This window comes from Anthonomus grandis, chromosome 7 (genome assembly GCF_022605725.1).
Source record: "Anthonomus grandis grandis chromosome 7, icAntGran1.3, whole genome shotgun sequence".
NCBI classification, from domain to species: Eukaryota; Metazoa; Arthropoda; class Insecta; order Coleoptera; family Curculionidae; genus Anthonomus; species Anthonomus grandis.
In genome coordinates, this window is record NC_065552.1 from 16,767,203 (window position 1) to 16,785,364 (window position 18,162).

An 18,162-nucleotide genomic window follows, 5' to 3' on the forward strand; every position below is an offset into this window, starting at 1 on the left:
GAGAAAATTAATTAAATTGATTACAATATTAATATAATATATTAAAATAAGAAAAAAATTGTTAAATCTATTCAATGTTAAAAAAAATGCTACGTACTTTTGCTTTATCTTTATCATTTATCGAAGTAAGAAATAAATACTTCACTACAAAATTAAAAATGTGTTTGGTGTTTGGATACCTATCTTATATTTTAAACTAGTTGAAAATTAGATCGAGTTAAAAAAATAAATTTCTATTTACAATAATAAATTTATTTCACTACTAAAATATTTTTATTTACAGTAACAAAACAATACTGATATCACAATACAGTTACATTCACTTCTCTACAAGCAATGAGCGAAAATGCAGTTATATATACAAAAAAAGTACAATTTTGAAGTTACACTTAATGTTTAGAATATTCGGGGCTCCCAAGACTAATAGAGGAATAGCTTGAGGCTCCTTTTCCGCCTGAAAAACCTGATGAATAACTGGTTAGCCCACTGGAAAGGCCGCTTAAAAGGTCAGATCCGTATCCGCCTTTTGATAGACCACTTCCGTATTCACCGCTTGAGAAGCCACCTCCATGTCCTCCGCTGTAGAGACCAGCTGAGTAACTATGTCCTCCACTTGACAAGCCATCGGCATTAGCTTTACTTGAATAGCCAGCACCGCTGGAAAGGTCACTTGAATAGCTTCCACCAACAACTCCTCCACTAGAATACCCGCGGTTTCCTGGCGAAAGCGAACTGCCTCCATATTGATGTTCCAGGGACAAAGAGCCTCCAGAATATCCGTTACTACCTCCTATCGAGTAAGATGATCCAGAATGCCCAAAGTCAGAACTATGATCGTCACCGATAGATATTGATCCGCTTACGCCTCCATGACTTCCACCTAGGTTACTACCACCATAGCCTCCACTAAAACTGCTGCCTCCATAACTACCTCCGTAACCTCCTCCAAAGCCAGCTCCAATATCATTTATGGCAGTAGGTCCGTTATTGCCTCCACCCACGTAAACAGGTTGAGGAACTGGTACTACAACTCTTTGGGGTATTTTAACTGGGACGGGTTGAGGAACAGTGATCGGATATGGTTGAGGAACTGAAACCGCAACAGGTTGAGGTACTGGTACACCTACTATAGTTGGAACTGGAACTGGTACAGGACGGTTTACGGTCACTGGATAAGGACGTGGTACTTCTACACGATGAGGTACAGGAACTGATACCTTAAAGAACAAATATTTTAGCAAAATAAATATAGGGCCCAATACCAGTTTTACCATTATCTTAGGAAAATCACCTTTAATTTTTTATAAGCTAAATGAGTCATATATTGGCTGGTCAAAATACTAGGCTTCCTAGTACTTTTTTCATATAACCTTAGATTTCATTAATTTTTATTGGACGAAAAGGAATTAAGGAATTGGACAAACAATATATTATAATTAATATTAATAGATAACAATAGAAAACATCAATAACTAAAAAAGGTGAAGTGAGCTCACCCCAATGAAAAGTTTTTAATTAAATCGAATTAATATAAAGTAAATGATTGAAATGACTACCAACTTACTGGTACTGGTCTTGCTACAGGGATAGGTACAGCCTGTGGAACGGGTACAGGTACTGGTCTGGTAACGGTGACCGCGTAGGGTTGTGGTACAGATACAGGAACAGTTCGAGTAATAGTAGATATGGTAGGTCCTCCACTACCACCACTGGTCCCACCTCCGAATCCGCCTCCTTCACCACTTCCAAGACTACCTCCAAATCCGCCTCCATAGCTACTGCTACCTCCTCCATAACTTATACTACCTCCTTTGTAGCTACCCCCATAGTCATCACCGCCTCCTCCGTAAGAGTTGTAGTTACCACCGCTGTAACCATTTGAAGAATGTCCTCCAGATGAATAACCCCCTTAAATTAGAAAAAAAAAATGCTATTAGATTACCTACCTACATTTTTTGAGTCCTTTGATAGATATTTTTTCTTGCTTTACCTTCAATAGATCCTCCTTGGCTACCACCTGCTAAAGATAAACTAGTTCCGTGACCTCCAAAACCCTCAAGAGAGATGCTACCATGTGAGTTGCCACCATAACTTCCTATATTGCTTGAAAATATACCTCGTTTTCCTTTTTCTGTGCTTTTTTTACTAGCCTCTCCTGCATTAGTTGTACATGAGATTGCCAGAATTACAGAAAATATCTGAAAAATTATAGATATTTTAAAAATGTTTAGATTATTAAGTCAAATTAATAGTTTATGTCTGATTTTATGATTGATACATTAATAACTTGAACTAATGTAACAAAATATAATAGAGGCATTTAGGGGATAATTGCCTTAGTGCAAAACTATGCTACACTAACATTTATTAGAACAGACGAAAAAAGCTTCATTTTGTAAAAATGTCATATTCCTTGTTCAGCTAAGAAAAGTCGAATATAAATTTAAACTCTAAATACTTTTAAAGTAGAGCTGGGATGCTAAGAATTAATAATAATGACCCCGTACGAGCTGTGACTAACAACTGAATTACTCAAAACGTAAAAGAAACCACTACTCGATAAGCTTCTATTCCACGTATTTTGTAATTAAACGAAAATAATATTTTACAATCACAATGTATATACTTCAGCTTTATTCGTACAGTTCTAGACAATTTTTTTTGTGTTGGTATCCTCAAAAAAAAGGTTAACATTTTAAAGTTCCTTATCAGCGCACATTAAATTTGCGCCTGTTTTTATCACTTTTAGTTAAAATTTTACAGTGAAAACATGAACATTAATATGCTAGGTAAAAGAATGCGTCGTAGAGTGTACCTAAATAAAGTTGAAATCGCTAGGGCCGAACATTAATTGAGGAAGGTTATTCCAGAAGAAGAGTTCCAGAAATTTTAAATGTAAGTCGGGCCGCTTTAAACAGACCATGGACTCCGTATTTAAGTTATGGCATTAATCTATCCTCAACGTTAGAGGGCCACATCAGCTCGAGAAGGCCGGTTATTAAGTCTGTGAGTGAGAAGGGAACGAACCACTACTGCACGAGCACTTCAAAATCAGTTAGCAGCCACTACGGGAGCCAGAATTTCTGATCAAACAGTACGTAATAGATTTCATCAGTGTCAGTTGCGTGCTAGGAGGTCGATTCGAGTGCCTCGACGGTAGCCTATACAAAGCATCCACTAACCTAAAGAACTTCTTATTCAATAATGGAAACAACCCCAGAAGTTGATGAGAAACTTGATTGAGAGTACACCCAATCGTTGTGCTGAAGTTATCACAGCTAGAAGAGGGTATACTCACCACTAAGAATAGTTTTAAGATACTGCCCTATTAAAAGATGGAAAAAATAAAATCATTTTATATTAACCTATTATAATTAAGCCTCTATTAGTAATGGTTAATCAGAATTTCTTCAGAGATATATCGTAATACTTATAAATTTGGAAAAAATCTTTAGCTCTGCTTACCAAAAAAGGCTTCATTTCGTATATAATATTTAAAAACACGATTCAAAAAAACGCTACTAAGCTACTAATGCACTACCCCTCACCGAGGTGTGTATATATACCAGCAACATCTTTGGCTTGAAGAGAGGGTAATATGGAGTACCATGATGGTACTCTGAAGTACTACCATAAAACTATACATTCTCCCATGGTACTTTCACCGGGTGCATGAGTACAGCAAGACGCGATGATTGTATACTAGATTGATTCGCACTGATGCTGGGTTGGTCAATTTCTTTCACTTAATTGACCATCAATAAGGCGTAGAAAAAAAAGCCATTTACTATGATTTTGTATCGAACGTGTGTTGGCTCTTTAATTAATAGTAACTATACGATGATGTTTAATTAGGTAAATTTTAAAATTATTACCAAGTTTTTTAATAGAGACCCATGTGTCTAAGCATAAAATCTTATATTGTTTACCTTTATATAATCGTATAGAGTTACTCGGTTTAAAATTTAGACATTTTAAATAAATTTTCCCTAATCTATATATTGATATTATCCACATAATGAATATGCTTTCAAAAATGTTTAACATAATTAACATCATTATTATGACATTTATAACGCCGGTTTGCAAAATTGAACCTATTTATTCTTTCATATTTCGTGCATAAATTTATGTAATTCACACATATTTAGAAACTTTTCTAGGGCACTTTAACTATTTTCCTGTAGATAATTATGCTAATTTCTGAAATACTGTTACTGTGTTAAGGTTATTTTAACTTTTCAATTATTACCCTAGTAAAAAAATAGTTTTTGTAAGAAAAAAATATTTTGTAAAGAAACTCGAAAAATCTTTTTTAGCATTTTTAGGCATTTTAGGCAGATTTTCTTTCGTGTTTTACTGCATGAAAATGGTCAATTTTTTAATATAATTTCGCAACCAAAGTCTCAAATACACTCTCAAAAAATGGGCTGCGTACTTGATTATTCCCTTAGGATGGTCACAGAATATAATCAGACATACCTTTCATTAGCAAGTATTAAAAAAGTTTTTAATACCCAGGTGTAGTAAGTTATTAAAAAAATTAAAATATAGCCTGTAAACCAGTTGGGTTTTTGTTCCGATTATTTCTTTAGGTTTACAGCACTATATAATGACTATCATCGTATTTCGCTGGTACGACACATTGAATAATAATACTGGCTAATCTTCTTCCAACTTTAAGTCCGGTGGATCTAATAAAATACTAAGTCATTAAAAATATCCCAAAATTACTCTTGCATGTATTAAGGTAATTCATTTTTTTAGTTCCAAATTTTACAAATAATTTAAAATTATGTGTTTCATAAGCCCAACCAATCTACAAAAGAACTAAACAGAACAACATTGCTGACTCAGTATTGATATATCTAATATTTATTAAAGAATATCAGGGCTATAATGTTACCTGGGGCTTGGTCCTGCAGACTTTTTTACCTGCAGACTTTTTTAGTAATTGCAGTTGCATATTATTAAGATTTTTTTCGTGTTTTTAGTTTTCCACAGGTATTCTTTTTTTCATTTAATTTACAGGGAGATTCTAGAGGAATTCATTGCTAAATAAATATAGATCTAGTAATATTATATTTGGGAGTTTTGCACATGATTCTTGAGGCTTTAGTTAACGGTCAAATGGCTGATCAGCAGTTTGGGTATTGGAGAGAAAAATTCAGTGAGTTTTACTGCACAAACTAAGAACAGTGGGTGTTGGTAATCACTTTTACATTGGCTTAAGATATACTTTATGGGAAGGACATAAATAGTAAAATCAAGGATTTCGTCTCTTGTGAGATTCATTCAAGTATGATAATGTTAAATTCAGTCGACAATGGTAGAAAACTAATTTTGATACGAGTCATTTTTGGTAAGTTTGAATATATCAAAAAAACTTAAAAACAGCAATAAAGAGCTTCACATTGATATAATACAAAACACATTTCATAATTAAATTAATAAGTGTAATTATTGTTTGGTATACAATACAGCACCATCATAGACGTGAGTTTTACATGATTCTAACATATTAAGTCTTAGAATAACACTTTTACAGTATTACAGACAGTAAATTGTTCATGGACTGTGAACTTCATGACCTCCTTTTTATTAAGCCTGAAAGTGTAATAAGCGTTACTCTACTACTAATAACTGTTAAGAAGATATCGTGAGCAAACGTAGTTGTCATGTTCAAGAGCAGCCATATCTTGAAGTAACTAAATTTTTTTTAGAATCTTGATCAGAATTAATTCTTTGGGATACATTTAATAAAGCCAAATCAATTGATTCCACTTAAGAAGCCATGTTCGGATGTACTAATGATATGCCAAATTGATTTGCATTTATTTGTGCTAGTTAGTATCATATTTTTAAAGCAGTCTCTTTGAAATAAGAGGAACTTTATTCTATAATATGACAGTAAGTTTTTATATACTGTACAATATTAATTTTAAAAATTTCTGACATGAGCCTTTTATGTTTAAAAGAAATGCACAGACCATAAGTGATTTTTAGATCTAAATATATGAAATTTTACCAATAGAAAACTTGTTTGAAGGTACTTTTAATAGTTTCGAGAAGTAAATTAAATATACGGTTAATATCTAAAACTACGCAACTAACATAATGTTCCTCATCAAAATGCGCGGTCTTGGTCTTTTTATAAAGGCTTGCACGTTGTCCCAGTCCAGATCTTCCCGTTGATTCTGACACGTGGAGTCGCCTGTACGGGTAACAGGCGACTCCACGTGTCAAAGATACCTAGTACGTGGTATGAAGTTTCTTACCCTGTACCACAATTCGAACAGAGCGGACTTTCTCTTATACCAAGAAGGTATAGATGCCTGTTTAGACAGTTTTACCCAGTTAGGATTCCCCCAAAGTCTTTCATACCCTGTTTGGTCTTTGCTAGCAGTCGCCTTGCTTTAGAGCCATCATGGTCTGGCCCGGTTATAATCCTTGATGCCCTGGTGTCCTAGAACCCACCTCAGTCTCACTCCCTGTAAGCTGCAAGTCTTTTCAATGCGTCTGTGCACTCCTGGACTGACGCTGAACTAGCCCTGGGTTTCTGAATCACCTTGAGGACAGCTTCACTATCAGAGTAGATGCAAATCCCCGTTACCCTTCAATGCTTTTCGTTTGTTTGTTACTTCAAGTATACCAAACACCTCCGCTTGGAAAACTGTGGTGTGTTTCCCTAGCGAAAAAGATTGAGGAGGAGAGGTAATGTCTATGTTACCCAAGTGATGAACCAACGAGCCCTCGATCGTATTTAATTTGGGGGTATGAAACTAAATACTTTTTGTAAGATTTTCAAGTAAATACGATGGGGAAGGTTAAAAAAGTAGGTAATCTACACTGAAATATATTTGTTTTCTTATTATAATTGGGGTTTTCTATATTATTCATTTGTGCTATTTATTAATTCCTTCTAATGGTTTTTGCCGGATTTAGTTTTTTTCTTTATCTGATAATAGTTTTCAATAGTTTTTCAATTTTAAAATTTATTTATATATATATATATATATATATATTTATTTATATAATTACATAAATATTATATATATACTACCTGTATATACAGGGTGCCTCGCTAAGTATAAGTTGAAAGTTGTTCACTAGGGAGCATAATTAAAAAGTCAATAATTCAAATTTTATTTTCTCCGGAAACTGTCAGCTTAAAGAATTTAACAATTTTTTTAACATACTTAGAAATCTTTATAAAGTAGAGTAAGGAAAGAAAAGTATATTTGCTATAACTTTTAAAAGACATCCCATTGTGTTCAATTTGAGCTTGCTTGAAAGTGAAAGGTAAGAACTCTTACATATTATTACTCGCGGAAGTTTTAGTAGTACGCGAAAGTTTTAAGTACAATTTATAGAAAAATCAAAATATGTTAATCATAAATAAAAAATAAATAATCATAAAAAATATTTATTAATTATCATAAATAAATCATAAAAATCTAAATGATACGGAATAATTCTGATAGCAGAATCGAAAAGTAGATTAAATTTACTAAAAAAACCTGAAAACAGCAACCGGCTTTTTTTTACCTTTTGAGTTATTACTGAAATAGGAAATTTTACCGCCTAATACAGATATGTCATCTGCGTTAATAATTATTGGGTTTCTATTCTTTATTTGGCACCTTGCTTTCCAGTTTATCTAGACATCGGATTATTCCAAATTAACAATATTTCTAAAAATTCTGAGGTCATAATAAAAATATAATTTAATTAAACATAAATTATCTTTTTATTGCCAACAGATCATAACAAAACACAAGAACAAAAACCAGAAATAAACTTTACAAATGTTCAAAGCGTTCACTATTTTGTAAAATATAGTTCTCAATTTTTTCTCTACAAAAAGAAACAGCTGTTTTAATTTTTGGTTGAGGAATGTAATTTTATAATTGTATTTGAAATTACCTAAATATTGTATAATTTTAAATATAATTAAATATATTACACTTCTATTGTATCTTCTCTTGTTGTGGGCCGTGATTTGTACCCAATGTCCTTAATTTGTCCCTATTCTTTCATTACACACTCTTTGATGGACAACCATGATCTGGATACGATATATTTATCGTTAGGCCAATGGAAACATCTTCTAATAGTATTTGCAATATGTTTTGTAAAAACTTAACGCATGATTGATCATTTGAAATATCCAAACGGCCAATTAATTATTAAACAATAAACGGCCCATGTGATAATGCTATTTCCAAACACTCCGCACCAAACATTTAAAACTCCATGTGTTTTGGTCATCAACTTTCCGTATCCACTGATGGTTCTCCCAGGATCATTAATGACTCTTATGCAAATTAACATTACCACAAGTAGAAAAACTAGCTTCATTAGTGCATAACATTTTAAAAAAGAACTGAGGTCGAACTGAAGGAACTTTCGTTGCACATTTTTTTAAGCCAATAATAATGATTAAGTGGTTTGTCAAAACTATTTTCTGACAGTGCTTGGTGCAAGGCTACATAGTATAAATGAAGTTTAAATTCTTTCAAAATTCGGAACACTGAAGGATGACTAATTTCCAGATCAAGCAAAATTTCTCTCGTACTTAAATACGGTACAGCCTCAAAGTACGCAAAAATATTGTAATATTATCTTCATCGTTTCTTACCAGTACCGAAATACTTTTCTGCTATAATGCCTTTGTTCAGGTTTTTTATAGCATATTCACGTGCCGCAATAGGACCATTTTCAGAACACTAAAAATATTTGGCAAGCATTTCACAAACTTCGGCACTGGTGTAAACCAAAAATATAAGATGAAAAGCGAATTAAAATAATAAATTTGAATTAGATCAAACTAATTAAAAGTGCCAACTGTTAAAAATTTATTATTAAATTAAAAAAGATAGTCGACAGTGGTATTCTAGTAAATTTAATTTACTTTTCGATTCTGCTATCAAAATTATACCGGCCATTTAAATTTTAGTGGAAAATCAAAGTAACCGTTTTTAATTTAAATGACGCCTTTTACCAATTTTACTAAAATCTATCGCGTACTACTGGATATAATATTTAGAAGTATCTCCTTTTTAATTTTAAACAAGTCCAAATTAGACAAAATCGGATAAGTCTTTTAAAAGTTAAGCAATTTAAACAATTACAATTTTACTATCTTTCACTACTTTATAAAGGCCGCCAATAAGTTTTTGACCAAAATGATGAAAAATATAATCTAAGGTTTCTAATTATGTTAAAAAGAAGTACCTAAATTATTTATAATTAAAATGCTGATATTTTCCGGAGAAAATTAAAATTTAATTATTGAGCTTTCAAGTATGCTTCTTAGTAGCCGAAAATAAATTCCAGCATTTTCTCTTGGGCACTTTTATAATTAATTAAAAAAAATCCAATGATGTCATATTAACAATTTCCGAGATATAGCAGGGATCCACGCTTAGTGAAATACTCTGGATATGTACATATATATGTATGAAAAAGTCGTCCAACGTTCTCAAAGAGACTTAAATTAAAAGTAAAAATTAAAGTTATTGTCAAAAGTCTCGTATCTATTCACACATTTACAAAAGTTACACATTTCGCCGACCTACACGGCATCCTCAGACCTACATAAAAATCTCATATATTTTTGGCTTAAATAAATAAAAATGTAAAAACAAAAATTACCTATCTATAACAGCCAGACCAGCTACTATCACAAACGGGACCGACAATTTAAGATGTACACGTTATTATTACACACAACAGATAGTGATGAAAGTTTAAGAATTCATGCTAAAAAAAGTGTAAACAAAGTAAAACAGTAAAAAAGAGATGCAGCATCAAATTAAAATTAAAAAATAAAATTTTCTGACCTAACCTGCTTAAGTTCCTTTGAATTAAGCCAACTAAAGAATTAACAAGAACCACTTCTTTAGGTCAGCCTTCCTGAGTAGTAGTTCTGATAAATGCCATAACTAAGGCTAGCTAAGCTGATGAGGAAGAGATAATACCTTGCTTAAATTCAACAAACTAACTATTAAATATGGATATAGAGAACTAAGAAACTTTGTTTTGACGTGTGTTTAACATGAGAAGAACAACTATGCAAGCCTCTTGATTTCTTTGAGCTATAAAAAGAAGTGGCAAGCACTAAGAGATATGGGCATAGAACCTGATGAAAATAAAGTAATTTCTTCCAATCTGGCTACCTCGGATGAGATTAATCAATACTTTTGCAAGTTTTTTAAGTAAATAATTATATCAACAATGATTCAAAACAAACGGGAAAGCAAATAAATGAAAACATCTACAAACTAAACCTAAAGCACTGCCATCCATATTTTATATTATCTGAAAGTTCAGTACAAACTGTGACATATTCCTTAATCAGTTACAACATTAAATCTGAGCTGCTTAGCTTTAAGTTTGTTATTAAGTTATATTAACCTTATTATTAGGATAACTTGTATGTAGCTGTTTAAATAAATAAATAAATACATAAATAAATAATAATAATAATAATATAATTTTTTTATTTATATATTATATTATATTTTAATTTATTTCTTCTTAAATTTCATTTAATTTATATCCTTTTTACAAGTGTAAGCCTTTGGTATAGGATTTTTAGTTTCTATAAGTGAATAATACAGGAAAAACCTAACCTCATAGCCGGGTCTTTGGTAAGGGGAAGGAATTTCTGCAATGAAATGAATGCCAAGCTATGATAGGTGAATAAATCATTGATGAGTTACCTTGTCATATGACTGAATAAAGGCTTCAGAAAATAGGTTTGTAATAAAATGTAATATATGTTGGAGAATCCCTTTAATTTGTTTTCAGACCACATTTTAATACTTGTTAAAACAAGAAAATTAAGTGAGATTTTTTCAATAAAATAATGTCAAACTATCGACCCATAGTCGACCAGCCGGTTACCGATCTCGACCAATTCTCTCTAAAAACTGCCGGTCCTTACTCCTAAACTCAATAATAAACTTCATGAAAGCTCCAGTTATAGTTAGAAAAGTTTATAAAGAACCGGTGACATCAACAGGCGGCAAAATCCGCGCATCTCGTTATTCTATCGATCGGGTCAGATGACTATGTCGAGGTCTGAAGACAGTGGAGGCGGCACACTTGTTGAAATTATTAATATTTATTTGTACTAGAGTTTAAATAGCCCTAGATTTTTAGTAGGTATAGCTAGCGATATTATAAGTGCGTTTGATTTAGTTGAAATACCAACTAAGAATGCATATATTTGAATTTAATTGCTCCGAGATTCGTTTAAAAAAATGTAGATAAATTAAAATTATATTTTTTAGCATTGTGATGTGCCCATAAAAAATCTAATAAAAAATAGTTTTATTTACAGGAGGATGCAGTTCGATAATTATTTTTAAAACAGGACTTCAAATAGGTAGCTGAAAATTATTCTTTATTCGCATTTTTTTTAAGGATTAGGTAGGTATTTTAAACGACTTGTGTAAAGAAACAAATTGGTATAAGCTTAAAGTTTTATTTCATTATTTTACATATTATATATTTTTATTCACTTATCTGAATCAGATAGTGTATTACAACCTAAATCAGATTCATCCGATGAAGACCATTCGATCTCTTCATCAGATGAGCCTGTATTTACTGTAAATTTTAAAGAATCCAATGCTTCATCAAAAAGGTGATGACTTTTGAAATATTGTTTTTCTATGTTGTCTATATGGTTGCAAATATTTATCCAATCATCATTCGAAATTTCCGCAAATTTCTGCATTGTCAAAGTTTCGACATCCGCCAATTTAAAAGTGGAATTTCTGCTTGCCACCCAATTCTTAACAGTTGCTCAAATTTTTTCTATCGGATTAAGCTCTGGGTGGTATGGAGGCAAACGTAACACAATGTGTCCATGCTTTTCCATTAGGTCGTCCAACTTGGTTTTTACAGGATACTTTTTTTTATTTTCAGACACTATTTCATATAACTCTGTCTTGGTGAGTTTTGCATCAGATGTAAAATTACGTTCCTTGAGCCAGTCAACTATTTCCTGCTTTTTACTTCCAGATGTAACATTCTTGACTACAGGCACATTGTAATAAGCTGCATTGTCTAATACTAGGACGGAATTAGGTAGTAAATTTGAAATTAACTGATTTTCGGCCCATTTCATGAAGTTGTGATGGTTCATGTCATCATGATAGTCACCGCTTTTTGACCTTAAAAAGAGAAGAATAAAAGATTTTAAAATAATCGTATAAAGTTGTCAGTGTGGTATTAATTATCAAAATATCAATATTGATAATGGTAAAAGGTTGACTAAATATTATAGGTGAAAATATGGGTAGGGAACTGGTACTGAAAAGTATAAGTACCCGCTTATCCAATCAATGAACTAAAAGTATCATTTCTGCGTATTACTTTTTAATATCATTTTTGGTATTACTTTATATAGAAATAGCTAAAAAATTTTACCTGAGCGAAAAATCAGTAGTAACCCATTATTTACGAAACAGTAATTAATTTTCATTTATTTTTTTAAATTATTAGACAATTGAATAATTTAAACCAATTTTACTTACCTTTTACAATAAAAATCGGATAGTCTAACTAAAAAAACTATAGTCTATTTCACTATTATACTTTAAAAAAAAACACACAACGGATTTTAAATGCCTTATAACACGATTAACTCACTTCCCGTACGAGACGACACTGAGTAGGCCTTCAGGCTACGTCATAGGCTTTAAATCCCCGGCAGGTACAAAGAAACGAAGTACGGCGGCTGCTTTGTTGTTGCGGTTTCTTTAATAAGAAGCGAGAGAAAATATATTGCGGTCGTCTTTTCTCTCTGCCACCGGATTTTCTATCGATTTTGTGTTGAAAAATGGGTTTGTGCGCAGCAGCCGGTTCTTTATAAACTTTTCTACCTATAGTCGCGGCTATGGTTTACTCTTTTCATTATTTAATTTATAACTCGGATCATGTTGTATATCAGTTCGAATGTTGAGACACTGATACTACTTTAGCACTAATGATTTTTATTCCTGATATTTTATTACCTTTTGTTTTATAGTCTATCAAATTGGCTTAATGGTTGAGAAAAATTAGAGACATATAAATAGAGAAAGAAAAAAACAAAGTAAAATAATAAGCTCATTTTCTTCTCCATTTTATAATAATATTTTAAAATGTTTTAAACTAATATTATCACAGTCCTCCTTATTTTATATTTTAACATTTGGAACCCTTCTATATCATAATTTTTTATGTAGTTTTGGTAATATGTCATGAATGATTTAAACTTGCCAATTATCCATTTTATTATTTTTATAATTATGTTTGGTTATAAATAGTGTAAAAACGAATTTATGATAGTTCTCTTAATAAGCCTTTCGAGGTTTACGATAACTTTTGAATCACGTTATCTAACGGCGCCAATTAAGTATGCCTAATTTTGTTTTCTTTATATAAAATTAAAAATATCAATAATAATTAGGCATTTTAAAAATAAACACGCTTGGGTAAGACATATGTATACATAAACTTCTTTTGCTGATATGCTTCAAAATTGATTTATTACAACTTTCATCATTTACTTAAAAATTTCATGAGGTTTTCTAAATTAATACAGTTACCTGCATAATAAATGACATACCGAAATGACAATAAAGTGGAATTAGCTTGTTTTTTTCGCTCGAAATATTATTCGTAATTAAATGAAAGGAACGCCGTACAATAGAGAAGTAAATTACTGGTCGGAAAAAACTTGCAATATCATCAATTTCGAATAAGATTTTTTGTATAGATAAAAAATATGTACAACATGTGAATCAGAAAGACCATTTATTTTAGCATTTTATTTATTCGGTTTTTATTTTTTTACACATTACTTTACTTTGCCTGCAGTATAAACTATATGAAAGAAATCGCCGAAGACCCCTTGAATAAATTACAAAAATGCGTATTTATCAAAAAATTTGCTATAAAAACACAATCCTTCCGCTATTAGATATAAGTCTCGGGAATATGAGCACAGAAGTTTTCAACTCCGTACTCAGTATCCTAAAAAATTGAATGTTTAGGCTAGTATTTTGGGCGATCATATTATAGGACCATTATTTACTGAAGGTACTTTAAACACCTAAAGACAACTGCGATTCAAATCTTCTCAAATTTCCAAGACGGCTGTTCTGCTTGTAATGCTGTTATGGTAAATGAATTTTTAACAAATACTTTTCCTAATCGTCTTATTAGTGGCACTGGCTATATTAACTGGCTCCCTATATGATCAAATTAGTCCCCATATGTCTTGCATTTTTAGGGTTATCTTAAGTAGACCTTAATTCTGAAGATAGTTATCTTAAGAATTTAGTATGTCGTAAAATTAAAAAAGTTGCGAGAGAAAATGGTTGAATGTGACAGTTTTGTTTCACCATAAACTCTTCTGGTGTGCAAAACTACCTTTTATGTTAGGTTAACTAAAAGCTTAGCCAAAGAAGAAGATCTGTTTGAGCCTTCTATTTAAACAAATATTTTTTGTTCAGTTTATTTTTATGAGTTTTAGTTTTACATTTGTATAGCGCCTAAATTTTTCTATATTTATCAGAGATTATATTTTAAGAATTAAAATAATGCTTTTACTTTCATTATGTAATAGAGAGCATACAAAATATTTTTACGAGGTTACGAGTCTATGAGGGCTATACACTGATGTATGCGAAACCTGCATCAGAAAAATCTTTTAGAAATTCTGAAGTTTTGTGTAATATTTGACGAAATTTTATGGGAAATACCGTACTTACCCTTTGAAAGCCAGACGTTCACTAGTGCATAGAAATAGATTAATACTTCTTAGATAGAAAACTTCCATAAGAATGTATAGAACAGTAAACGCCGATTGACTGTTGCGCCCTCTGAATTTCCAGGAGTATTACTAACCGGAAGTGAAAATGGGTTTGTGACGTCATAATAGCGAGTAATTTGAAATTTGATTATGGCACCAACTTTGAATGTTGCTCTACTACACAGTGCGCCTTAAATTAGAGGGAAATGTGTAGTTCTTTCGTAATAAAATATAGTAGGCAGATTAAAAGTTCTTCAAGTCCTTGATTTGTCACTTTTTCTATTTGCGAACTATATTTCTGAAACACCCATACAATGCCTACTAGATACACAGGTGCGGATTTCAAAAATGACAAGAAATATTCTCAAAATCTATTACTATAATTATACCAGATAAGTTATACAATAAAAATTAAGAGTACATGCTTGTTAAGACATTAAATAAAATTAAAAGAAAATTGTTCCAAATTCCTTAATCTATAACCTTATAACTTAATTTAATTAGGAACTTTGTTGTATGAAGAATAAACTTTGTAAGTTAGGATTTATTTAGAGTGTTTCAAAAGGTTACAGTACATGTTGAAGGTCAATAAAAATTTAATAAAATCACTGAAAAATTATTGCAAACCCAATTAGTGACGTGTTTTAGTAAATATTATAAATTTAATAACTATTAACGAGAGATAAAAAATGCACATATGTATATTATAAATAAATTATAGAAATAAAAGCAAAATCAAAACTAATAGGTATACATGTTTGTTAAAATAATAAATAAAATTTATAAAATTCTTTCAGATTCCTTTCTTCCAGACACCTTTAAGAATTTTCTTCCTTTCTTAATAAAAATATTTTTTTTGTTTTTGTGTTATATTGTAAGTTTATTCTACAAAACTGTTGTTAGAAATTTACTATTCTTTTTTTTGACGACGAAGAAATTCTTCATGAACACAAGTAGTCCTTGAATCTTTGGTAATGTAGAACTCCGTGGCTGGTTACACACACTAATACTTCCCTGCTAGGTCGTACCAGTTGATTCTCTGCACTACAATCTGCACTGTTGCAGTCCTGTTGTGCCCCATAGATTTACAACTACATGTTAAGTTTTGTTGCTTCTAAAAAGTCCAGTATTTTGCCCAGTGGTAAGGTTCTTATCCTCTGGTAAGAGTTTCGCCTACTATTAAATTTACGGGAATCCCCATTTTACAAAATAAATGTACAAAATAGATTATTACATGATAGATAACTTAACCTAGTGAGTAATACCTGATACCTGATACAAGGTAAATAAATATATATATATATTTCTAAGAACTGAGTTGACACCATTACAACCATAGTCTGCTCAGGCTATTCTTAAAAACGGACAGTGAACTACACAGTGAGATCCCTGAGGAACCCCTGAGACTACATTAGTAGGTGCAGAAGTACAGCCATGCACCTTCACACTCTGAGTTCTTCCCATCAGAAAACTGTTTAGCCATTTTAAGAGGGAGTCATGAAAACCAGCACTTTCCAACTTGGCCAGCAAGAGACCAAAGCTCACCCTGTCAAAGGCCTTGGAGAAGTCGGTATAGACCGCATCAGTCTGAACCCCCCTTTCGAAAGCCCCCAACAGATCACACTTGTATTGAACCAAACTGCTGGTTGTGGATTTTCCAGAAGAGAATCCTGACTGTTTTTCACTAATGATTTCTTTGCATTGCCATGTTAGCTGACCGCAAACCAAACAATTTGCCCAATGAGTTTTGAATACATACTCCACGATAATTGGCAATATCCCCCCTATTGCCAGCCTTAAATATCGGCATGATGAAACTGTGCTTTCAAGCTTCTGGGGAGGTAGAGTCCTGTAAAGACATATTAAAGATCATCTGGAGAGGCCTACTAATTGTATAAATACAGTTCTTTAAAAAGACATTAGGTATATTACCTGGCCCACAGATAAACTTGTTAGGTAATTTTTGGATCTTAGAAAATACCGCCGAGATTGAAGTGTCCAACAATAATATTCTGGGAACCAAATTCAAGAGAATCAGGAATGGGATAAGTAGAGTTATCGTATACTGTAGCAAAAAACTTTGCAAACAAATCAGTAATTGCTTTCCTAGACTCTGCCATTTCCTGGCCCGAAAACATCCAATTTGAAAATGCATTGCTCTTTCTTTTGTCATTGACAAACCTCCAAGGACTAAACCATTTAGGAAAAGATGAAGACCTTAGTATCTTTTTAGGAACATACAAATCAAGGCAATCCTGTAAAATATCATTTAACCCGCAGCACCATCAACATTTAACCCATCAAAATTCATACTCCAATCAATGGCCCCCAAATGAAAGTTAATAGCCCCAAAGTCGGCATTCCGAAAATCGAAATAAAATTCATCAAGCATTAGTGAAGATGAGTTAGAATATACACTCCACCAAAAACAAATGACTTCTTGCAAATATTTATTTCTACATATACTTGCTCCACTGAGATGTAAGGAGCAGCAATCATCACCATCTTGAGACCTCACATTTTTTAACGGCACGATCTTGGGCACTCCTTTAATGTACTTGATTCCCAGATTTTGTTCTCCATTATTAAGGCGATTCGAAAGAGTAAGCTTTAGTTCCTTAAACTGCTTTCTCTGGAGAAAAGTCTGATCAGGACCTAATTTAACATCAGTGTCAACTCTGCTCCTCAAAATCTTCAATGACACTTGTTCATTAGCAAGAACAGCCTTGATAGGTTGTAGTGTGTAGCGTTCAGATTATTTGCATTTCACGTTAATTAAAAAACAACATTTATTTGCCAAACACAGTAATAAGTACAGTATAAATTATTAAATTAAATAGTATGACGCCATTGCTTGCGTCGTCAGAAAGTTAAGACGAGAGAGTAAGTGATAGTAGTTCCCGCTTCTGCACCTCGCGCGGCGCTCTCCTCGCGCATGGTGACGTCGTGATGTGGAAGGGATGCGGTATTGCCAAGCGTTTACAATAATAATTGTCGACCAGACAACCAGACATAGGTCTCACTCCTGTACCCCTCTTCCCAACACGAAAAACTTTATTAATTTGACCCTCTGGTCTGTCCTCCACCACGTTCTGAAGCAAGCTTCTAACTTTATTCGTATCAATCAAATTCATCTCTAGCATCCTCAGATGTCGACTCAGTCACATTGTACAGTGTGATGTTCTTAGATCGCCTCTTTCGCTCTTCAAAGTCCTTAAAAAAATCACCTGTAACTGAGGCAATGGGTGCTTTGTTTTCACCTTCACTCTGAGAATTAGATCTAGAAAAGGCTACTTGAAGATCACTTACCGCCTGTTTCAAGGTAGATACTTTCTGTTCCAGACTTT

General features: G+C 32.4%; 1 protein-coding gene across 1 annotated transcript; it reads right to left on the reverse strand.

The window, feature by feature from the left end:
- Positions 1-214: 214 nt before the first annotated feature.
- On the reverse strand, positions 215-3,570 carry LOC126738172 (keratin, type I cytoskeletal 9-like). The gene is made up of 4 exons (XM_050443373.1): positions 3,466-3,570; positions 1,991-2,198; positions 1,565-1,908; positions 215-1,217 (listed from the first exon to the last, which is right to left on the reverse strand). The coding sequence occupies exons 1-4, from the start codon at positions 3,478-3,480 to the stop codon at positions 390-392; spliced, it is 1,395 nt and encodes a 464-aa protein (XP_050299330.1). The 5' UTR covers positions 3,481-3,570; the 3' UTR covers positions 215-389.
- Between the last annotated feature and the right edge of the window lie 14,592 nt (positions 3,571-18,162).